Source organism: Scyliorhinus torazame, chromosome 16 (assembly GCF_047496885.1).
Source record: "Scyliorhinus torazame isolate Kashiwa2021f chromosome 16, sScyTor2.1, whole genome shotgun sequence".
Lineage (NCBI taxonomy): Eukaryota > Metazoa > Chordata > Chondrichthyes > Carcharhiniformes > Scyliorhinidae > Scyliorhinus > Scyliorhinus torazame.
Window position 1 is genome coordinate 286809 of NC_092722.1, and position 25420 is coordinate 312228.

The following is a 25420-nucleotide window of genomic DNA, read 5'->3' on the forward strand; positions in this document are numbered from 1 at the left end:
TGAACGGACATCGCGCAACAATCACCAGGCAGGAATGTTCCCTTCCAGTCGGGGAACACTTCAGCAGTCAAGGGCATTCAGCCTCTGATCTCCGGGTAAGCGTTCTCCAAGGCGGCCTTCAGGACCCGCGACAACGCAGAATCGCCGAGCAGAAACTTATAGCCAAGTATCGCACACATGAGTGCGGCCTCAACCGGGACCTGGGATTCATGTCGCATTACATTCACCCCCCACCATCTGGCCTGCGAAATCCTACCAACTGTCCTGGCTTGATACAATTCACACCTCTTTAACCTGGGGTTACCCCAGCTCTGGATCTGTAAAGATTTAATCACCTGCTAATGCTCGCATTCCAAGCATTGTTTGGCATCTTTGAATTTGTCTATATATGTGTTTCTGGAACAGACCTCTTCATTCACCTGAGGAAGGAGCAGCGCTCCGAAAGCTAGTGACATCGAAACAAACCTGTTGGACTTTAACCTGGTGTTGTAAGACTTCGTACTTGTATACTAGTGAGACTCCTAGTGGGCAGTCAGTGAATTGCAAAACAACCATGATATCACCACACATGCCAACCCCTGGTTCATTTTTACCCGTTCCGGGGGCAACCCTTGCCTCTGCCCGCCTGCCCCACAAACTGCTGAGGCCTCTGGCCGTGTGGCTGAAGGCTATCGCTAATAGGGAATTGGGAATCATGGCTGAATGAGCACTTCACACAACCCAAGTGGATTCCCGTGGGTGGGTGGGCCATGTAACATGTGGGAGTCACTGCCCAGCATCCCAATCACACCTTGATGCCTGAACACTGCGGGAGGCAACACGACACACACAGCAGCCAACATCCGAACACCCAGGGGATGGGACACAGCTCCCGGGACATGTCCACGGCCGGAGGGTGGGTGAGTGCCACGGGGAGGGGTGATGTCTGGAGAGATGAGCAAAGGTTCAGTGGTGGGTCTGCATTGAGGAAGAAAGTGACAGCGGCTTCATACTGGTTGTGCACAAGGGTATTTATTGTGTGTAACAATTCCCCCCCTCCCCTGGTGGGCTCAGTGATCCTCAATGTGCCTGGTCCTCCCAGCTCGACCACTACGTCTAGATGTGACCCCAGGATGCACATCTGAGGTGGGGGCAGACAGCTGCTTACCTCATCCCGTGGCCTTCGATGCCCCTGGCGGGCATCCTCTGGGGGGCTCTGGGGCCGGAGGGGCCTGGCTCACTTGTCGACGGCACACGCACAGCCGTGCCGCCCTGTCCCGGATGCTGCCCCCGAGACATGGCCTCATCAGAGGGGTGGAATTCGGGGGAGCTGGGGCCACTCCGGGTTGACTCTCGGCACCCCCTCCTCCCTGTCATTGCCCTTACGGCCCTGGGGGTCACCTTGGGACAGAGGGGCAGCTGGTTCGAGTCCCGGCTGCCTCTGCATCATCCGGCTCTGCCGCACTGCCAATGGTCCGCACCATCGTGTCGACGCCCTCGGCGATGCTCCTCAGTAACTGGAACAAGCTCCGCAGCGCCTTGGCCACCTGTGGGTGGGACATGTCCCGCAGAACCTCATCAAAGTCAGCCTGGTTCTGGATCACATCCCCCAGCGAGTCGGACATTCTGCCTCTGCCCTCAGTCATGGCCGTCACCGACTGTGCGACACCTTGGAACCTTCACTCATGGTGCCGACACCGTGCACCAGGCTCTCCACTGCGGTCACCACCCTGGCAGTGTTGGCCTGGGTGCCACGCATTCCCGGTGTCATCTCCTGTGCCCGTAGCCTCTGGGACTCATCCAATCGGCTGTGGATCTGCTGGAGTGACGCTGACATCTCCCTCTGAATGTCCCGGTCGCTCCCTATCGTCTCCATTAGCTCCGGGTATCCCTGTTCCAGAGGCTCAGCATCAGGCTGGGACCCAGCTGGGTCCTGGGATCCAGCAGCCCTCCGACCGCTCTCTCGCCCGGGGGGGTTCCTGCCTCCACCTGATATACATCAGCAGCAGTGTGGTGCTCACCAGATTGTGCCCCAGGAGCCTGACCACTAACATGTTCCACTGAGGTGTGTGTATCTGCGCTGGTGGAGGGTGGGGGTGACAGCTGTGACGTCTCGATCGTGTCTTCCTCGGAGATCTCCTCTGAGTGGTCTCCTGGGAGGTTGGTGAGGGGGCCGCCGGGGATGGGCCGGTGCCATCGGCTGGAGGGCCTGCGGGAGAATGGACATGTGGTCAGTGGGAGTGATGGGTCAGTAAGTAAGGCAACAACAACTCACCTTTGACAGGTCGTTTGATGTGGCCCAGTGGTTCCTCACCTCTGCGGCGCCCGCCAGCTTCCGCGTTGGTGACCGCTCCAGTCTGGGTCCTCTCCCGGCGATTGTGGGAGAGCTTTTCCTGAGGAGACACAGAGAGGGCATTATGAGCCACAGTGGTGGGGCGGGGGGGGGGTGGGGGGGTGAAGGACGCGTTGGGAGGGGGTTGAAGAGAGAGGAGAGTGAAGGAAGGGTTGGGGGTGTTGAAGGGAGAGGGTGTGGTTGAGGGAGGGTTTGGGATTGCATGGAGAGTTTAGGGTGGATGCTCCCGTGGGGGTGGGCAAGTCTTGGGCTGGCGGGGGCGGGGGGATTGGTTGCTGTTGATTTACTCGTGCTGCCCGGTGTGGGTCAGTGACCTTTTTCTGGCACGGGAGGCCAGACCCCTGCTCTCTCTCCCCGAGCTCACAGCCACCGCTACCTCCCCTCAGGCATAACTGGCTGCCCCTATGACTGACCCTCCGGGACCTGAAGGGGAACAGGACATCCCTCCTGGCTTGCACTGCGACTAGCAACCTCCCCAGACCTGCATTTCCGAATCCTGGGGCCATTGTTACGAGCTGGCTGGGGCTGGCTGAGCAAGTGCAGCTTAAAAGCTGCTCGAACTTGTTAGCGGGGGGGGGGCTGGCGAGTGGGTCCCTGCGAATCAGCTGGCGCGCCTTCATTAGTGGTGAGAAGCCTGTGAGGTCCCGTTAAGTGGACTAATTAACGTTGAATTGTGTTGTCTGCCTCGCTCACGGCAATTTCCCTCGCTACAACACTTTGAAATCTTCCCGGAGAATCCCGTCCTGAGTAAATGTTTTAGGTTGATGATCTTTCCTTAGTACCTGGAAGAAGAACAAATCTAACCTGATCATTTGAGAAAGATTTGTCCATAATTTAAATCGCTGCCTCCTCTCTGCGCACAGATAGGATACGGGAGGTCTGGGGTTGCACAGAATCGTGCACGGGACACTTATCCAATCAGGAGGAGAGCAGTGAAATATCTCAACATATTTACATATTGTAAATTTGGTATCTCAAAGGAGATCAACTAATTGACAATGGTGGAACTTCCAGAATATTCTAACTTAGTGCTTTAATCACATATTTAAAAACTGTAACAAGTATTTCCTGTGACTATTTCTTTGGATAGGTCTTATTTGTATATTAAATGTAAATGTGCCTTCAGCTTCTTAGCTCATAAAGCAGTAAAATGGAAGAACAGATTGTGAATAACATACCTTCCAGATTGATTAAACTATTCAGAAATTACAACTTCAGGAATTGTCATTAAATTACCAATATTTGGTAATGGCGATGGGGGCTCTGAACAGGACTGGGTTAGAGTGAGGACTGGGGTCTGAACCATGATGGAGGCGTTATCAGACAAGGCACTGTGTTGCAGCAGGGATGTGTGTGGGGGGTCTCTGAACAGGACATTATAGGAGGAGTTATCAGACAAGGCACTGTGGCTCCCAGGCAGTGAAAACAAGGCCCAGCTACATTTGTAAAATTTGCTTTGTCAGACTTGACTGGGGAGGTTCCATAGGAATTTCTGCATTCTTCCTTTCAAATTCAACCAAAGGAAATTGCAACAAAGAGCTAAGGTAGAAGGGGCTGCAGCAACAACTGATTGCAGTTATTTAACCAGCTTCCACCCTAAACACATTAAAGAAGCTATCCCCTATGGACAAGCGCTCCGTATACACAGGATCTGCTCAGACGAGGAGGAGCGTAACAGACATCTACAGACGTTGAAAGATGCCCTCGTACGAACGGGATATGGCACTCGACTCATTGATCGACAGTTCCAACGCGCCACAGCGTAAAACCGCACCGACCTCCTCAGAAGACAAACATGGGACACAATCGACAGAATACCCTTCGTCGTCCAGTACTTCCCGGAGCGGAGAAACTACGACATCTTCTTCACAGCCTTCAATACGTCATTGATGACGATGAACATCTTGCCAAGGTCATCCCCACACCCCCACTACTTGCCTTCAAACAACCGCGCAACCTCAAACAAACCATTGTTTGCAGCAAACTACCCAGCCTTCAGAACAGTGACCACGACACCACACAACCCTATCATGGCAATCTCTGCAAGACGTACCAGATCATCGACATGGATACCACTATTACACGTGAGAACACCACCCACCAGGTACGCGGTACATACTCGTGCGACTCGGCCAACGTTGTCTACCTCATACACTGCAGGAAAGGATGTCCCGAAGCGTGGTACATTGGCGAGACCATGCAGACGCTGCGACAACGAATGAACGGACATCGCGCGACAATCACCAGGCAGGAATGTTCCCTTCCAGTCGGGGAACACTTCAGCAGTCAAGGACATTCAACCTCTGATCTCCGGGTAAGCGTTCTCCAAGGCGGCCTTCAGGACGCGCGACAACGCGGAATCGCCGAGCAGAAACTTATAGCCAAGTTCCGCACACATGAGTGCGGCCTCAACCGGGACCTGGGATTCATGTCGCATTACATTCATCCCCCACCATCTGGCCTGCGAAATCCTACCAACTGTCCTGGCTTGATACAATTCACACCTCTTTAACCTGGGGTTACCCCATCTCTGGATCTGTAAAGATTTAATCACCTGCAAATGGTCGCATTCCAAGCATTGTCTGGCATCTTTGAATTTGTCTATATATATATGTTTCTGGAACATCCCTCTTCATTCACCTGAGGAAGGAGCAGCGCTCCGAAAGCTAGTGACATCGAAACAAACCTGTTGGACTTTAACCTGGTGTTGTAAGACTTCTTGCTGTGCTCACCCCAGTCCAAAGCCGGCATCTCCACATCACAGTTATTTAAAGCCATTGGAGCCATTTACTGTTCCAGTGTGTCATGTCTGCCAGACACCATGGTCGGAGAATCCCGACGCGGGGTGGGACCTGCTACGTTTTCTTCGAAGTCATTTATATATATTACAAAGAGCAGAGGTCCCAGTACTGATCCCTGCGGAACACCGCTAGTTACAGATCTCCATTCGGAAAAACACCCTTCCACTGCCACCCCTGTCTTCTATCGCCAAGCCAGTTCTGGATCCATCAGCTAGTTCACCCCTGACCCTGTGTGATTTAATCTTTTGCACCAGCCTGCCATGAGGGACCTTATCAAATGCGCTGGAGTAAAGTAATCCTGTTTTGGTGCCAGCGCCGAAACTCTGGCACCGGATCAGAGAATCGCGGCCCTGGGGCGAAATTCTCCGGAAACGGCGCGGTGTCTGCCGACTGGCGCCCAAAACGGCACCAATCAGACGGGCATCGCGTCGCCCCAAAGGTGCGGAATGCTCCGCATCTTTGGGGGCCGAGCCCCAACCTTAAGGAGCTAGGCCGGCGCCGGAGGAATTTCCGCCCTGCCAGCTGGCGCGGAAATGACATCTCCGGGCGGCGCATGCGCGGGAGCGTCAGCGGCCGCTGTCAGTTTCCCGCGCATGCGCAGTGGAGGGAGTCTCTTCCGCCTCCGCCATTGTGGAGGCCGTGGCGGAGGCGGAAGGGAAAGAGTGCCCCCACGGCACAGGCCCGCCCGCGGATCGGTGGGCCCCGATCGCGGGCCAGGCCACCGTGGGGGCACCCCCCGGGGCCAGATCGCCCCCCGCCCCTCCCAGGACCCCGGAGCCCGCCCGCGCTGCCTTGTCCCGCCGGTAAGGTAGGTGGTTTAATTTACGCCGGCAGGACAGGCATTTTAGCGGCGAGACTTTGGCCCATCCGGGCCGGAGAATCGCGGGGGGGGGGGGGGGGGGGGGGGGGGGGGGCCCGCCAACCGGTGCGGCGCGATTCTCACCCCCGCCGAATATCCGGTGGTGGAGAATTCGGCAACCGGCGGGGGCGGGATTCATGCCAGCCCCCGGCGATTCTCCGACCCGGCGGGGGGGTCGGAGAATCTCGCCCCTGGGGCAAAATTCTCCCCCAACGGCGCGATGTCCGCCGACTGGCGCCAAAAACAGCACCAATCAGACGGGCATCGCGCCGGCCCAAAGGTGCGGAATGCTCCGCATCTTTGGGGGCCGAGCCCCAACATTGAGGGGCTAGGCCGGCGCCGGAGGGATTTCCGCCCCGCCAGCTGGCGGAAATGGCGTTTGTTGCCCCGCCAGCTGGCGCGGAAATGCGGCGCATGCGCGGGAGCGTCACTTCCTCCTCTACCATGGTGGAGACCGTGGCGGAGACGGAAGGGAAAGATTGCCCCCACGGCACAGGCCCGCCCGCGGATCGGTGGGCCCCGATCGCGGGCCAGGCCACCGTGGGGGCACCCCCCAGGGTCAGATCGCCGCGCGCGCCCCCCAGGACCCCCGTGCCCGCCCACGCCGCCTGGTCCCGCCAGTAAATACCAGCTTTGATTTACGCTGGAGGGACAGGCAATTTCTGGGCGGGACTTCGGCCCATCCGGGCCGGAGAATTGAGCGGGGGGTCCCGCCAACCGGCGCGGCCCGATTCCCGCCCCCGCCCAATCTCTGGTACCGGAGACTTCGGTGGGGGCGGGGGCCGGATTCACGGCGTCCAACGGCCATTCTCCAACCCGGCGGGGGGGTCGGAGAATCTCGCCCCTGATCTCTGAGAATCTTTTCCAACAATTTCACTATCCCTGACGTCAAGATCACTGGCCTATAATTACCCGGATTATCCTTGCAACCCTTTTTAAATAACGCGACAACATTGGCTATCCTCCAATCCTCTGGGATCTCACCTGTGGCCAATGAGGACACAAAGATTTCTGTCAGAGGTCCAGCGATTTCATGTCTTGCCTCCTTCAGTAATCTGGGATAGATGCAATCTGGCCCTGGGGGTTTGTCACCTTAATGCTTTTTAACACACCTAACACTTCCTCCCTCGTAATAACGACCTGATCTAAAATGTTTACACATCCCTCTGAGACATCACCAATCAGCATGTATCCTTTACTTCCAAAAGGCTGAGATCATTCGAAAACGGCTAAACAAAGACATTCGGCACAACCCTGTTATCATGTTGAACTTCTGTCCTGATTTGAAGACTTCCCAGCCGGATTTACGGATGGCACAGGGCGAGTTTCTCTTCCTAATAGATCGCAGTGGAAGTATGAGTGGAGTTAATATCAACTGTGTGAAGGTAATGACTACAATTGGTGTTTTTGCTGTTTCTTGTTTGCTGAACAGATCAGTCGGACGTCCCGACTGGAGGGTTTTGGGGGTGGTTTCAAAGGGTCTTTCTGAGTTTCCAGGTCAGTGGGTGAGGTCATCGCTGTCCATCATGGTGGCTGCCTCACTGGCAATGAGGAATTTCTGCTCCATCGAGCGCATCCTTAAATTGGAGGGTGAGCAGTTTTGAAATTCCTACCGCAATATGAAATTGTGCAATTCCTCGTAGGCAGGCAGTATTTTTGAAGAGTGGTCTCACCGATTGAACATAATTTGCTTCAGCCATTTGAACTCAGTCGGTCTTATGGGTATGGCCAATCTTGAGTCATGTGACCTGTAGTGGCCATTTTGAAGTTCAGAAATCCAAAATGGCAAAAGATAGTCAAGTATGGACACGCACAGTTCTGATTTTTTTCACATCTTATTGACAATTCGGAGGCTTTCGAATTTGTGAATTGCTGGGACAAAGCTTCACTCCTCGAACTTGTACTGCAATGTAACAGGCTCCCTGACCCTCAGGAAAGTATTTGTTTGTGAATACTGATTAAGATTTTTATAGATAAGAGGTTATTACCTGGATAACTGTCTCTTTTGTTATTGTGCACCATGTTCATTTCCTTTCCAAATATTCTCCCTTTCTCGGTTATTTATGGTTGGAGGAGCAAGCAGCGAGACAAAGTGATCTGTGTCACTGATAAAGGTCAAATCATTTTCTGCTCTTCATCCAAACATTTTATATTGACCGATAGGCACGGAGCTCCCTTAGGTCACAGTAATTCAGGAAAGAAAATAAAGAAAAAAGACTTGCATTTATGTAGAACCTGTCATGACCTCAGGAAGTCCCAAAGTGCTTGACAGGCAAGTACGTTTCTGAAGTGTAGTCACTGATACAATACAGGAAATGCAGCAAACAATTTGTGCACAGCAAACTCCCACAAACTGCAACGTGATAATGATCAGCCAAGTGCCTTGGCATCTTTTATAGTTGAGAGTGCAGATTGACCTTATTTTAATTCCTTGACTCAAAGAATTCCCTCACGCCTACTGTCGCACTTGGTTCAATGATTCTATATGGTGAATAGAGGGTGTCATGATATTCAAACACACACATCATGATAGACACACCAACTGACAAATCAGAACACACAACACCACAACCAATCACAGAAAGATACAAAAGCACAAACACGACACCTGGTGGTCAGTATTAGCTGGAGAGGAGGACCAGGACAGACCTGCTACACGAAACACTCAGGGAGACAGCACGTGCAGAGTATCCAGAACGAACTGTATTATAAGAGTTAAAATAAAATAGAGTTGTACCACATACAACTGTGTTGGCTCATCTGTGCACCAGAGCACCCAACACCACAGAGGGTTGGGTCAATGGGTATGTCAGTGTCAAAAGGTGACACAGGACATGAGGGGCAAAGTGGGCTGGTGAGGTGCCATACGTGGCATAAAGGATGTGGAGCAGTAATGTTTTCACTGAGCACTGCGCTGAACAGTCCGTGACTCTGGAGCTTCACTATCCTGGAAGGAGCCGGAACCCGAGGCAGGAAATGGGCTTTTCACAGTAACTTTGTTGCAGTGTTAATGTAAACCTACTTGTGACAATAATAAAGATTCTAAGATTATTATTATTATTATGTGAGTTGGAGACATTCAGACACAGAAAGTGGTTCAGTGTCTGAATAGTGCTCTCCAGACTTTGGTCACATTCCATTGAGACAAAAAGGCCTGGAGTTTTGCCAAGTTGTGATGATTTGGGAGTCTTTTAAAAATCTGGGTAGGTCTTGATTCGGGGACTCCCAACACCGTTCCGGTCTGATTTTCAGGAATGCCTTTAAAGCTTGCAATCTGGATCAGGCCAAAATCCTGCGGTCGGCACTCATGAGCTGACAGCTCCATTGTGGAGAGAGGCAGACGGATCCTGTGCAATCTCTCATGGGGCGGGGCCAGGTTTCTAACGAGTCGGAGTTTATGGCGCCTCAGAGATGTCACGAACTCTAGCCTGCATGAAGTAATTAAAAAGTATGCTCCAAATGTTTCTCATCCTTGCCGTGCTAAATTATGCCCCTCCACCCACCCACCCCCATGGCCCCTCATGATGCCACGTATGGCACTCCTCCAACCCTCTTTGTCCCTCATGTCCTAGAATCATAGAATCATAGACGTTTACAGCATGGAAACAGGCCCTTCGGCCCAACCAGTCCATGCCGCCCAGTTTTTACCATTAAGCTAGTCCCAGTTGCCCGCACTTGGCCCATAACCCTCTATACCCATCTTACCCATGTAACTATCTAAATACTTTTTGAAAGACACAATTGTACCCGCCTCTACTACTACCTCTGGCAGCCCATTCCAGACACTCACTACCCTCTGAGTGAAGAAATTGCCCCTCTGGGCCCTTCTGAATCTCTCCCCTCTCACCTTAAACCTATGCCCTCTAGTTTTAGACTCCCCTACCTTTGGGAAAAGATGTTGACTATCTACCTTATCTATGCCCCTCATTATTTTATAGACCTCTATAAGATCACCCCTAAGCCTCCTACGCTCCAGGGAAAAAAGTCCCAGTCTATCCAGCCTCTCCTTATAACTCAAACCATCAAGTCCCGGCAACATCCTAGTAAATCTTTTCTGCACTCTTTCCAGTTTAATAATATCCTTCCTATAATAGGGTGACCAGAACTGCACACAGTATTCCAAGTGTGGCCGTACCAATGTCTTGTACAACTTCAACAAGACGTCCCAACTCCTGTATTCAATGTTCTGACCAATGAAACCAAGCATGCCGAATGCCTTCTTCACCACCCTGTCCACCTGCAACTCCACCTTCAAGGAGCTATGAACCTGTACTCCTAGATCTCTTTGTTCTATAACTCTCCCCAACGCCATACCATTAACTGAGTAGGTCCTGGCCTGATTCGATCTGCCAAAATGCATCACCACACATTTATCTAAATTAAACTCCATCTGCCATTCGTCGGCCCACTTGCCTAATTGATCAAGATCCCGTTGCAATCCTAGATAACCTTCTTCACTATCCACAGTGCCACCAATCTTGGTGTCATCTGCAAACTTACTAACCATGCCTCCTAAATTCTCATCCAAATCATTAATATAAATCACAAATAACAGTGGACCAGCACCGATCCCTGAGGCACACCACTGGTCACAGGCCTCCAGTTTGAAAAACAACCCTCTACAACCACCCTCTGTCTTCTGTCATCCAGCCAATTTTGAATCCAATTGGCAACCTCACCCTGGATCCCGTGAGCTTTAACCTTCTGCAACAACCTACCATGCGGTACCTTGTCAAAGGCTTTGCTAAAGTTCATGTAGACAACGTCTACTGCACTGCCCTCATCTACCTTCTTGGTCACCCCCTCAAAAAACTCAATCAAATTTGTGAGACATGATTTTCCATGCACAAAGCCATGCTGACTGCCCCGAATCAGTCCTTGCCTCTCTAAATGCTTGTAGATCCTGTCTCTCAGAATACCTTCTAGCAACTTACCTACTACAGACGTTAGGCTCACCGGTCTGTAGTTCCCAGGCTTTTCCCTGCTACCCTTCTTAAACAAGGGCACAACATTCGCCACTCTCCAATCTTCAGGCACCTCATCTGTGGCTGCCGATGATTCAAATATCTCTGTTAGGGGACCCGCAATTTCCTCCCTAGCCTCCCACAACATCCTGGGATACATTTCATCAGGTCCCGGGGATTTATCTACCTTGATGCGCTTTAAGACTTCCAGCACCTCCTCCTCTGTAATATGCACACTTCTCAAGACATCACTATTTATTTCCCTTAGTTTCCTAACATCCATGCCTTTCTCCACCGTGAATACCGATGAGAAATATTCATTCAGGATCTCACCCAACTCTTGTGGCTCTGCACATAGATGTCCTTGTTGATCCTTAAGAGGCCCTACTCTGTCCCTAGTTACTCTTTTTCCCTTTATGTATCTGTAGAAGCTCTTTGGATTCTCCTTTGCATTATTTGCCAAAGCATTTTCATGTCCCCTTTTTGCCCTCCTGATTTCCCTCTTAACTCTATTTCGACAATCTCTATACTCTTCAAGGGATCCACTTGGTCCCAGTTGTTTAAGTACGTCATATGCCTCCTTCTTCTTTTTGACCAGAGTCTCAATATCTCGAGTCATCCAGGGTTCCCTACTTCTACCAGCCTTGCCCTTCACTCTAAAGGGAATGTGCTTACCCTGCACCCTGGTTAACACATTTTTAAAAGCCTCCCATTTACCAGCCGTCCCTTTGCCTGCCAACAGTCTCCCCCAATCTACCTCTGAAAGTTCCTGTCTGATACCATCAAAATTGGCCTTGCCCCAATTAAGAATTTTAACTCTTGGGCCAGACCTATCATTCTCCATAACTATCTCAAAACTAATGGAGTTATGGTCACTTGTCCCAAAGTGATCCCTCACTAACACTTCTGTCACTTGCCCTTCCTTATTTCCCAAGACGAGGTCAAGTTTTGCCCCCTCTCTAGTCGGTCCATCCACATACTGAATGAGAAATTCCTCCTGAATACACTCAACAAATTTCCCTCCATCCAAGCCCCTAATGCTATGGCTGTCCCAGTCAATGTTGGGAAAGTTAAAGTCCCCTACTATTACCACCCTATTATTCTTGCAGCTATCTGTAATCTCCTTACATATTTGCTCCTCAATTTCCCGCTGACTATTTGGGGGCCTGTTGTACAGTCCTATCAAGGTGATCTCTCCCTTCTTATTTTTCAGTTCCACCCATATAGACTCAGTGGGCGAACCCGCAGATATATCCCCTCTAAGTACTGCCGTGATGTTCTCCCTAATCAAAAACGCCACTCCCCCTCCTCTCTTACCTCCTGTTCTATCCTTTCTATAGCACCTGTACCCCGGAACATTGAGCTGCCAGTCCTGCCCCTCCCTTAGCCATGTTTCAGTCATAGCTATAATATCCCAGTCCCATGTGCCCATCCATGCCCTGAGTTCATCCGCTTTGCCCGTCAGGCCCCTTGCATTGAAATAAATGCAGTTTAATGTAGACTTTCCTTGCTCTCTGCCCTGCTTTCTCTGGTCATGCTTTACACACTCTCCCTTCCTGCCTTTTGTTTCCATCTCCACTGACTTCCTACATCGGTTCCCATCCCCCTGCCACATTAGTTTAAACCCTCCCCAACTGCACTAGCAAACACCCCCCCGAGAACATTGGTTCCGGTCCCACCCAGATGCAGACTGTCCGATTTGTACAGGTCCCACCTCCCCCAGAACCGGTCCCAATGTCCCAGGAATTTGAAACCCTCCCTCTTGCACCATCTCTCAAGCCACGTATTGATCCTAGCTATCCTGTCATTCCTACTCTGACTATCACGTGGCACTGGTAGCAATCCTGAGATTACTACCTTTGAGGTCCTACTTTTTAGTTTAACTCCTAACTCCCTAAATTCAGCTTGTAGGACCTCATCCCGTTTTTTACCTATATCGTTGGTGCCTATATGCACCACGACAGCTGGCTGTTCACCCTCTCCCTCCAGAATGCCCTGCAGCCACTCCGAGACATCCTTGACCCTTGCACCAGGGAGGCAACATACCAACTTGGATTCTCGTTTGCGTCCGCAGAAACGCCTGTCTATTCCCCTTACAATTGAATCCCCTATCACTATAGCTCTGCCACTCTTTTTCCCGCCCTTCTGTGCAGCAGCGCCAGCCACGGTGCCATGAACCTGGCTGCTGCCACCTTCCCCTGGTGAGCCATCTCCCCCAACAGTTTCCAAAACGGCAAATCTGTTTTGGAGGGAGATGACCGCAGGGGATCCCTGCACTGCCTTCCTACTCTTCCTCTGTCTGTTGTCCTGTGTCACGTTTTGGCACTTTCATACCCACTGTACATGATATAGAACTAATGAACCTTTGTGTGACAGTAGAATGTGTAAGAAAATGTTTTTTAAAATATCATTCCTTCAGTACTGTCCAATCTGTTTAAAAGAAAATAATTTCATTGCAGGGTATTAAAGTATCAATCATCTAGACCCTTTAAAGTATCAATAACAAAAACCTCACAACCATATATAAATAAACATTGTGAAATTGACAGCAGAGATGAATGAAACAATATTTTTCCCAGGGCCCAGGTGTTTCAACAAGAGTAATGGATGTATGGTCTTTCAGGATGTGCCATAGCTTGGCGTAGGGGCATGAGAGGCCATGGAGGTGGGTGGAGAGCATGAACTGGTCCAAAGTGTGTGTGTGGGGGAGGGGGGGGGGGGTGAGGGAGCGTCTTTGTATTTTTATTTTAACTTGGATAGGTTGCACTTCTAATTGTTTAAAACCTGTTACATTTGCTCCTTTTCCCAGTTTGAATGACAGGCCATTGACCTGAAACAATGGGCGGAATTTCATGGCTCCGTCGTGAATGGGTGTGGCTGAAAATTGCTGATAAATATTTGATGTGCGCTTCAATGCATTAAGTCTGCCTTTTTTCTTTGCTGATATAAAGGATGCGATGCTGGTCGTCTTGAAGAGTCTTATGTCCTCATGTCTGTTTAATATAATTGGATTTGGCTCCACATTCCGGACCTTGTTTCCAGCCAGCAGGTTTTATAATGAAGTAAGTTATTTTCTGTTATTTATTATTAATTCCATTCATACAAAATAATATAGAATTTGCCTGACCACTGTTGAGTACTGCTTTAAATTATTTTTCAATATTACTGAAAATGATTTTGCTTCTGCTCTTCTTAAACACTTGCTGGCGTCCTGCATTATGGACTTCACTGCTGGTTGGAAAGGAAAGAAAGATAACATCATAAAGCAAGCAGAGATGTATGGGCTTGTAACACGGAAACAAGAGCCAGAGAAGCAGCAGGACCATTCTGCCCTTGAAAACTCCTTCAATATGAGCATGGCTGATCTTGGGATCCAACTCCACTTTCCTGCCCTCTTCCCACATTCCTTGATTCTCTGAGAGATCAAAAATTGATCAACCTCAGTGTAGACTATGCTCGACAATGAAACATCTACAACTCTTTGGGTTGGGGAATTCTAAAGATTGAGAATGCTCTGAGTGAAGACATTTCTGCTCATATCATCCTTAAATTATTATTCCCAAATCCTGATGCTGTGCCTCCATGTTCTAGATTCCCTAATAAACCAGTGTCTACCATAGCTGTCAATCTCCTTCAGAATCTTCTATGTTTCAATGAGATCACCTCCAGTTCTTCTGAACTCCTGATAGCACAGTATAATTTACCCGCGCTCTCATTCTGGAATATGAGGTTTTGTGGTGCAGTGGATGGCTCCTGCCTCTGAGCGGAAGCTTCCGGTTCGAGTCCCACCCCAGGACTTGACGGCCAAGGAAGTGCGTTTATAACCCGGTCAAACAGGTTAAGTGTCAACCTACAAATCCTTCCAACACACCAATGGCAGGTGACAAGAGTGGGGGGGGGGGGTGACTCCTGGTCAGTCATGTTTGATGTGGAGTGCTGCCCCTCAAGCTAGAGGCCTCTGTTGACAGGCTAATTAACTGTTCCAGGAGAAACTAGCAATGGGAACAGATGGAAGTCTGCCTTGTGCACCACACGGATAAGAAGGAAAAACAACAAATCAAACAAACTCATCATAGGATAACCCTCTTATTCCAGGAACTAATCTGGATTAAAACCTTGCTGGATCACTTCCAATCCAAGTGCATACTCCTCTGGAGATGGAGACTAAAGCAGTACACCGTAGTCCAGGTGTGCTCTCAGCCCTGAATGGGGCATTGGCCCATATGGTGAATGGCAGAGAAGGATCATTACGTTGTATAATCTACTCCTGCCCCTACCTCTTGTATCCTTATATAAACAATGTGAATAACCTCACAATTTTCCATATTATATTCCTTCTGCCACTTTGTTGCCCATCCTCTCTCTCTTTGGAGCCTCTTTGTGTCCTCCTCACAGCGTACATTCCCACTTAACTTTGTATTGCAAGAACATTCAGGAAATTACTCTTGGTCACTTCTTCTAAATCATTACTGAAGACTGTAAATAGTTGAGGCTCTAACACTGACCCTTGCGCCACTCCATGAGTCACAGCCTGCCACCTTGAAAATGAGAGAAGTGATATTTCATTAAAATGATATTTCAAGTCTATTTTAATTGTAAAACATTAGTACAATAATAAATATCTGCTAGCTGAAAACTAACCATTACAGGGGATCCTGAGGCTAGGAGCTGATAAAGGGTTAGACATTAGGAGCAGGAGACCACTCTGCCCATCGAACCTGCTCCGTCAAACATGATCTCGACTGGTCTTCAGCTTCCACTCCCCACACCCCTCCATCCCTAAAACCAAATAAAAATAACAAATAATGTTTAGTTTGGTGAAATAAAATTGTAAATGGTCAAGTGCCCTCTGTTAGGATACTGATGGTACTGATGGTTCAGGATATGTAAAATAATGTGGAGGATGTGGAACACAAATATGTTCCAGGATGAACTAAATCATTCCCTGCTCCTGTAAATGTGGACAGTAACACAACGGAGAGAATTTTCTGAAGCTGCCAGGGTGAATCGTGATTGGAAAGAGGGGAAAATGTGGAATGTTGGGAAAAGTCAGTTTTCTGCCAGTGGAAAAACAGATAAAATGTTTCACTCCAGACTTTCACAATCCATTGAGAGTCCCATTGCTCCATGTCCGGAACAGAACAGGCATCAATTCTCATTAAAAACCGAGCTGACTGGAATCATGTAGGGGCTGGTTTAGCACACTGGGCTAAATCGCTGGCTTTGAAAGCAGTCCAAGGCAGGCCAGCAGCACGGTTTAATTCCCGTACTAGCCTCCCCGAACTGGCGCCGGAATGTGGCGACTAGGGGCTTTTCACAGTAACTTCATTTGAAGCCTACTTGTGACAATAAGCGGTTTTCATTTCATTTCATTTTTCATTCGTGTTTACATTCGGAATCTAACAGTCTTGCCAGAGGATATTTAGACTGATCTCATATGGGTTATAAGTGACATGCACGTAGCAACCTGCACTTCACTCGCAACTGTGTGGTTTGTACACTCATAGAGGAGGGCAGCACAGTGGCGAGCACTGCTGCCTCACGGTCCCAAGGACCCGGGTTCGATCCTGGCCCCGGATCACTGTCTGTGTGGAGTTTGCACATTCTCCCCGTGTCTGCGTGGGTCTCACCCACAATCCAAAGATGTGCAAAGTAGGTGGATTGGCCGCGCTAAATTGTCCCTTAATTAAAAAAAAACACACACTTGATTGTGCAGCTCTCTTGGCGCGTGGTTTAGAGCATAGAACCATAGAATTCCTACAGGGCAGAAGGACACATTTTGGCACATCGAGTCTGCATGACCCTCCAAAAGAGAACCCTACCTAGGACCACTCCTCTGCCCTATCCCTGTAATCCCACCGAACCTGCGCATGTTTGGACTGCAGGAGGAAATCAGAGCACCTGGAGGAAATCCGCGCAGACATTGGGAGAACATGCAAACTCCACACACAAAATCACCCAAGACTGGAACTGAACCAAGGTCCCTGGTGCTGTGGAGCAAAAGTGCTAAACATTCTGCCATCGTGCCACCCAGAGGGGCTTGTCCAGATCGTGTGGTTCCCATGTATCTCCTGCCCTTGACCTTCTAGTGTGAGCCATTGTGGCTTTGGAAGGTGCTGTCTGGGTTACATTAGAACATGGAACATGGAACAGTACAGCACAGTACAGGCCCTTCGGCCCACAATGTTGTGCCGACCACTTATCCTAATCTAAGATCAACCTAACCGACATCCCTTCAATTTACTGCTGTCCATGTGCCTGTCCAAGAGTCGCTTCAATGTCCCTAATGACTCTGACTCCACCACCTCTGCTGGCAGTGCATTCCACACACCCACCACTCTCTGTGTAAAGAACCTGCCTCTGACATCTCCCCTATACCTTCCTCCAATCACCTTAACATTATGTCCCCTCGTGACAGCCATTTCCGCCCTGGGGAAAAGTCTCTGGCTATCCACTCTATCCATGCCTCTCATCACCTTGTACACCTCTATCAAGTCACCTCTCTGCCTTCTTCGCCCCAGTGAGAAAAGCCCAAGCTCCCTCAATCTTTCTTCGTAAGACATGCCCTCCAGTCCAGGCAGCATCTGCATCCTCTCCAAAGCATCCACATCCTTTCTATAAAGAGACCACCAGAACTGGACACAATAAACTCACTTTGGTGAGTTCCTGCAGGTCGATGGTACACACGGCTGCCATAGTGCGTCAGTGATGGAGGGAAGTAATGTTTAAGCTGGTGGATGGGGTGGCAATTAAGCGGGCTGTTTGTCCTGGATGGTGTCGAGCTTCTTGAGTGTTGTTGGAGCTGCACTCATCCAGGCAAGTGGAGAGTATTCCATCACACTCCTGACTTGTGCCTTGTAGATGTTAGACAGGCTTTGGGGAGTCAGGTGGTGAGGTACTCTGACCTGCTCTTGAAGCCACACTATTTATACGGCTAGTCGGCTACTACAGTTCACTTTCTGATCAAATTAAAGACAGTCCTGGGGAAATGCTTCAAGGTATCCTGGGAGCTCACATTATTCTTACAACTTGTGTGACTTGCAGAGGCTACAGGTCTTTAGCCCAATCAGGGTTGCTCACTAGTGATATACCCAGAAATTAAATGATGCTCATTCAGCAGACAGAGGTTTTCAGTGAAGTACAATCAAGCTCACTCTGCATCACCATATTTGAAACATTGTAAAGATGATTAGATATGGGGCGCGATTCACCTGGAAAGTGTCAGAGTGCGATTTCCAGTGCGTTTAGCGGGGTGTTTCCCGATGGCCCCGCTATTCAACGCACTCAGCCGTTTTCTGGCATGTATAACACGTTTACTGAATTACGCCCAGCGTAGAGACAGGTGTAATGCGTTTACTGAATTACGCCCAATGCAGAGACAGGTGTAAAACGTTTACTGCATTACGCCCAATGCAGTGACAGGTGTAAAACGTTTACTGAATTACGCCCAGCGTAGAGACAGGTGTAACACGTTTACTCAATTACGCCTAGCGTAGAGACAGGTGTAATGCGTTTACTGAATTACGCCCAATGCAGAGACAGGTGTAAAACGTTTACTGAATTACGCCCAGCGTAGAGACAGGTGTAACACGTTTACTGAATTACGCCCAGCGTAGAGACAGGTGTAACACGCTTACTCAATTACGCCCAGTGTAGAGACAGGTGTAACACGTTTACTGAATTACGCCCACTGCAGAGACAGGTGTAACACGTTTGCTGAATTACGGCCAGCGTAGAGACAGGTGTGACACGTTTACTGATTTACGCCCAGCGTAGAGACAGGTGCAACACGTTTACTGAATTACGCCCAATGCAGAGACAGGTGTAACACGTTTACCAAATTACGGCCAATGCAGGGACAGGTGTAACACGTTTACTGAATTACGCCCAATGCAGAGACAGGTGTAACACGTTTGCTGAATTACGTCCAATCGAGAGACAGGTGTAACATGTTTGCTGAATTACAGCCAATGCAGAGACAGGTGTAACACGTTTGCTGAATTACGTCCAATCGAGAGACAGGTGTAACGCGTTTACTGAATTACACACAATGCAGGGACAGGTGTAACACGTTTGCTGAATTACACCCAATGCAGAGACAGGTGTAACATGTTTGCTGAATTACGGCCAATGCAGGGACAGGTGTAACACGTTTGCTGAATTACGGCCAATGCAGAGACAGGTGTAACGCATTTACTGAATTACGCCCAGCGTAGAGACAGGTGTAACACGTTTACTGATTCACGCCCAGCATAGAGACAGGTGTGACACGTTTACTGATTTACGCCCAGCATAGAGACAGGTGTGACACGTTTACTGATTTACGCCCAGCGTAGAGACAGGGGCAACACGTTTACTGAATTACACCCAAAGCAGAGACAGATTCTTTGAGGAGGTAACTAAGTTTGTAGATGAAGGTAGGGCAGTTGATGTCGTATTCATGGATTTTTGTTAGGCGTTTGATAAGTTTCCCCATGGTCGGCTTATGAAGAAAGTAAGGAGGTGTAGGATAGAGGGAAATTTGGCCAATTGGATAAGTAACTGGCTATCACATAGAAGACAGAGGGTGGTGGTAGATGGAAAATTTTCAGACTGGAGACCAGTTACCAGCGGTGTACCACAGGGATCAGTGCTGGGTCCTCTGCTATTTGTGATTTTTATCAATGACTTGGAGGAGCCAGAGATCGGAGAGTACTATATTTAGCTTTCGCATTTCTATTAGAAATCTAGTGCTAGGAAACAGATAGTTGGCAGTAACTTTGAAATTAAAAAAAATATATATTTAAAAAAAAATTTTAAATTTTTTTTAAAAATTTTAATTAATTGACGCAATGTCAGTTAGAGGGGTGCAGTGCTCTGACTGTGAGACGTGGCAGGTCCGGGAGGCTTCCAGTGTCCCGGAAGGCTTCATCTGCAGAAAGTGCACCCAACTGGAGCTCCTCACAGACCGCATGGTTCGGTTGGAGCAGCAATTAGATGCACTTAGGATCATGCAGGTGGCGGAAAGCGTCATAGATCGCAGTTATGTAAATGTGGTCACACCCAAGGTGCAGGCAGAGAAATGGGTGACCACCAGAAAGGGCAGGCAGTCAGTGCAGGAATCCCCTGTGGTTGTCCCCCTCTCGAACAGGTATACCCCTTTGGATACTGTCGGGGGGGATAGCCTATCAGGGGAAAACAGCAGCAGCCAGAGCAGTGGCACCACGGCTGGCTCTGATGTTCAGAAGGGAGGGTCAAAGCGCAGAAGAGCAATAGTAATAGGGGACTCTATAGTCAGGGGCACAGATAGGCGCTTCTGTGGACGTGAAAGAGACTCCAGGATGGTATGTTGCCTCCCTGGTGCCAGGGTCCAGGATGTCTCCGAACGGGTAGAGGGCATCCTGAAGGGGGAGGGCAAACAGGCAGAGGTCGTTGTACATATTGGTACTAACGACATAGGCAGGAAGGGGCATGAGGTCCTGCAGCAGGAGTTCAGGGAGCTAGGCAGAAAGTTAAAAGACAGGACCTCTAGGATTGTAATCTCGGGATTACTCCCTGTGCCACGTGCCAGTGAGGCTAGAAATAGGAAGATAGAGCAGCTAAACACGTGGCTAAACAGCTGGTGTAGGAGGGAGGGTTTCCATTATCTGGACCACTGGGAGCTCTTCCGGGGCAGGTGTGACCTATATAAGAAGGACGGGTTGCATCTAAACCGGAGAGGCATAAATATCCTGGCCGCGAGGTTTGCTAGTGTCACACGGGAGGGTTTAAACTAGTATGGCAGGGGGGTGGGCACGGGAGCAATAGGTCAGAAGGTGAGAGCATTGAGGGAGAACTAGGGAATAGGGACAGTGGGGCTCTGAGGCAGAGCAGACAGGGAGAAGTTGCTGAACACAGCGGGTCTGGTGGCCTGAAGTGCATATGTTTTAATGCAAGAAGTATTACGGGTAAGGCAGATGAACTTAGAGCTTGGATTAGTTCTTGGAACTATGATGTTGTTGCCATTACAGAGACCTGGTTGAGGGAAGGGCAGGATTGGCAGCTAAACGTTCCAGGATTTAGATGTTTCAGGTGGGATAGAGGGGGATGTAAAAGGGGAGGCGGAGTTGCGCTACTGGTTCGGGAGAATATCACAGCTGTACTGCGGGAGGACACCTCAGAGGGCGGTGAGGCTATATGGGTGGAGATCAGGAATAAGAAGGGTGCAGTCACAATGTTGGGGGTTTACTACAGGCCTCCCAACAGCCAGCGGGAGATAGAGGAGCAGATAGGTAGACAGATTTTGGAAAAGAGTAAAAACAACAGGGTTGTGGTGATGGGAGACATCAACTTCCCCAATATTGACTGGGACTCACTTAGTGCCAGGGGCTTAGACGGGGCGGAGTTTGTAAGGAGCATCCAGGAGGGCTTCTTAAAACAATATGTAGACAGTCCAACTAGGGAAGGGGCGGTACTGGACCTGGTATTGGGGAATGAGCCCGGCCAGGTGGTAGATGTTTCAGTAGGGGAGCATTTCGGTAACAGTGACCACAATTCAGTAAGTTTTAAAGTACTGGTGGACAAGGATAAGAGTGGTCCTAGGATGAATGTGCTAAATTGGGGGAAGGCTAATTATAACAATATTAGGCGGGAACTGAAGAACATAGATTGGGGGCGGATGTTTGAGGGCAAATCAACATCTGACATGTGGGAGGCTTTCAAGTGTCAGTTGAAAGGAATTCAGGACCGGCATGTTCCTGTGAGGAAGAAGGATAAATACGGCAATTTTCGGGAACCTTGGATAACGAGAGATATTGTAGGCCTCGTCAAAAAGAAAAAGGAGGCATTTGTCAGGGCTAAAAGGCTGGGAACAGACAAAGCCTGCGTGGAATATAAGGAAAGTAGGAAGGAACTTAAGCAAGGAGTCAGGAGGGCTAGAAGGGGTCACGAAAAGTCATTGGCAAATAGGGCTAAGGAAAATCCCAAGGCTTTTTACACGTACATAAAAAGCAAGAGGGTAGCCAGGGAAAGGGTTGGCCCACTGAAGAATAGGCAAGGGAATCTATGTGTGGAGCCAGAGGAAATGGGCGGGGTACTAAATGAATACTTTGCATCAGTATTCACCAAAGAGAAGAAATTGGTAGATGTTGAGTCTGGAGAAGGGTGTGTAGATAGCCTGGGTCACATTGAGATCCAAAAAGACGAGGTGTTGGGTGTCTTAAAAAATATTAAGGTAGATAAGTCCCCAGGGCCTGATGGGATCTACCCCAGAATACTGAAGGAGGCTGGAGAGGAAATTGCTGAGGCCTTGACAGAAATCTTTGGATCCTCACTGTCTTCAGGGGATGTCCCGGAGGACTGGAGAATAGCCAATGTTGTTCCTCTGTTTAAGAAGGGTAGCAAGGATAATCCAGGGAACTACAGGCTGGTGAGCCTTACTTCAGTGGTAGGGAAATTACTTGAGAGAATTCTTTGAGACAGGATCTACTCCCATTTGGAAGCAAATGGACGTATTAGTGAGAGGCAGCATGGTTTTGTGAAGGGGAGGTCGTGTCTCACTAACTTGATAGAGTTTTTCGAGGAGGTCACCAAGATGATTGATGCAGGTAGCGCAGTGGATGTTGTCTATATGGACTTCAGTAAGGCCTTTGACAAGGTCCCTCATGGTAGACTAGTACAAAAGGTGAAGTCACACAGGATCAGGGGTGAGCTGGCAAGGTGGATACAGAACTGGCTAGGTCATAGAAGGCAGAGAGTAGCAATGGAAGGATGCTTTTCTAATTGGAGGGCTGTGACCAGTGGTGTTCCACAGGGATCAGTGCTGGGACCTTTGCTCTTTGTAGTATATATAAATGATTTGGAGGAAAATGTAACTGGTCTGATTAATAGGTTTGCAGACGACACAAAGGTTAGTGGAATTGCGGATAGCGATGAGGACTGTCAGAGGATACAGCAGGATTTAGATTGTTTGGAGACTTGGGCGGAGAGATGGCAGATGGAGTTTAATCTGGACAAATGTGAGGTAATGCATTTTGGAAGGTCTAATGCAGGTAGGGAATATACAGTGAATGGTGGAACCCTCAAGAGTATTGAAAGTCAAAGAGATCTAGGAGTACAGGTCCACAGGTCATTGAAAGGTGCAACACAGGTGGAGAAGGTAGTCAAGAAGGCATACGGCATGCTTGCCTTCATTGGCCGGGGCATTGAGTGTAAGAATTGGCAAGTCATGTTGCAGCTGTATAGAACCTTAGTTAGGCCAAGCTTGGAGTATAGTGTTCAATTCTGGTCGCCACACTACCAGAAGGATGTGGAGGCTTTAGAGAGGGTGCAGAAGAGATTTACCAGAATGTTGCATGGTATCGAGGGCATTAGCTATGAGGAGCGGTTGAATAAACTCGGTTTGTTCTCACTGGAACGAAGGAGGTTGAGGGGCGACCTGATAGAGGTCTACAAAATTATGAGGGGCATAGACAGAGTGGATAGTCAGAGGTTTTTCCCCAGGGTAGAGGGGTCAATTACTAGGGGGCATAGGTTTAAGGTGAGAGGGGCAAGGTTTAGAGTAGATGTACGAGGCAAGTTTTTTACGCAGAGGGTAGTGGGTGCCTGGAACTCGCTACCGGAGGAGGTGGTGGAAGCAGGGACGATAGTGACATTTAAGGGGCATCTTGACAAATACATGAATAGGATGGGAATAGAGGGATACGGACCCAGGAAGTGTAGAAGATTGTAGTTTAGTCGGGCAGCATGGTCGGCACGGGCTTGGAGGGCCAAAGGGCCTGTTCCTGTGCTGTACATTTCTTTGTTCTTTGAGGGGGCTGAAGGGTGGGTCAGTAACTTTGCTGATTACACCAAGATTGGTGGAGTAGTGGATGAGGTGGAGGGCTGTTGTAGGCTGCAAAGAGACATTGATAGGATGCAGAGCTGGGCCGAAAAATGGCAGATGCCGTGAAGAAGGCCTATAGTGTGTTAGTGCTTATTAACAGGGGGCTTGAGTTTAAGAGCCGCGGGGTTATGCTGCAATTATACAGGACCCTGGTGAGACCACATTTGGAGTATTGTGTGCAGTTCTGGTCACCTCATTATGGGAAGGATGTGGAAGCATTGGAAAGGATGCAAAGGAGATTTACCAGGATGCTGCCTGGTTTGCAGGATAGGTCTTATGAGGAAAGGTTGGGGGAGCTAGGGTTTTTCTCTTTGGAGCGGAGGAGGATAAGAGGCGACTTAATAGAAGTTTAGAAGATAATGAGGGGGATAGATAGAGTGGACGTTCAGAGACTATTTCCTTGGGTGGATGTTGCTGTTACAAGGGGCATAACTATAGGTTCAGGGTGGGGGATATAGGAGGGATGTCCGAGGTAGGCTCTTTACTCAGAGAGTGGTTAGGGTGTGGAATGGACTGCCTGCTGTGATAGTGGAGTCGGACACTTTAGGAACTTTCAAATGGTTATTGGATAGGCACATGGAGCACACCAGAATGACAGGGAGTGGGATAGCTTGATCTTAGTTTCCGACAATGCTCGGCACAACATCGAAGGCCGAAGAGCCTGTTCTGTGCTGTACTGTTCTATGTTCTATGTTCTATGTTCCAGGTGTAACACGTTTCCTGAATTACGCCCAGCGCAGAGACAGGTGTAATGCGTTTACTGAATTACGCCCAGCGTCGAGACAGGTGTAACACGTTTACTGAATTACGCCCAGCGTAGAGACAGGTGTAACACGTTTACTGAATTACGCCCAGCGTAGAGACCGGTGTAGCACGTTTACTGAATTACGCCCAGCGTAGAGACAGGTGTAACACGTTTACTGAATTACGCCCAATGCAGAGACAGGTGTAACACGTTTACTGAATTATGCCCAGCGTAGAGACCGGTGTAACACGTTTACTGAATTACGCCCAGTGTAGAGACAGGTGTCACACGTTTACTGAATTACACCCAGTGTAGAGACAGGTGTAACGCGTTTACTGAATTACGCCCAGAGTAGAGACCGGTGTAACACGTTTACTGAATTACGCCCAGTGTAGAGACAGGTGTAACACGTTTACTGAATTACGCCCAATGCAGAGACAGGTGTAACACGTTTACTGAATTACGCCCAGCGTAGAGACAGGTGTAACACATTTACTGAATTACGCCCAATGCAGAGACAGGTGTAACACATTTACTGAATTACGCCCAATGCAGAGACAAGTGTAACATGTTTACTGAATTACGCCCAATGCAGAGACAGGTGTAACACGTTTACTGAATTACGCCCAATGCAGAGACAGGTGTAACACGTTTACTGAATTACGCCCAATGCAGAGACAGGTGTAACACGTTTACAGAATTACGCCCAATGCAGAGACAGGTGTAACACGTTTACTGAATTACGCCCAATGCAGAGACAGGTGTAACACGTTTACTGAATTACGCCCAATGCAGAGACAGGTGTAACACGTTTACTGAATTACGCCCAGCGTAGAGACAGGTGTAACACATTTACTGAATTACGCCCAATGCAGAGA

The 25420-nt window shown here is 49.1% G+C and overlaps 1 protein-coding gene across 2 annotated transcripts in view; it reads left to right on the forward strand.

Moving 5' to 3' along the window:
* vwa5b1 (von Willebrand factor A domain containing 5B1) overlaps positions 1-25420 on the forward strand; it is a 273838-nt gene that overhangs the window by 97260 nt on the left and 151158 nt on the right. For both annotated transcript variants that reach the window (XM_072477742.1, XM_072477743.1), the window contains 2 exons: positions 7201-7377; positions 13908-14018. In XM_072477742.1, the coding sequence (XP_072333843.1) occupies positions 7201-7377; positions 13908-14018 (288 nt within the window). The remainder of the gene's footprint in view (positions 1-7200; positions 7378-13907; positions 14019-25420) is intronic.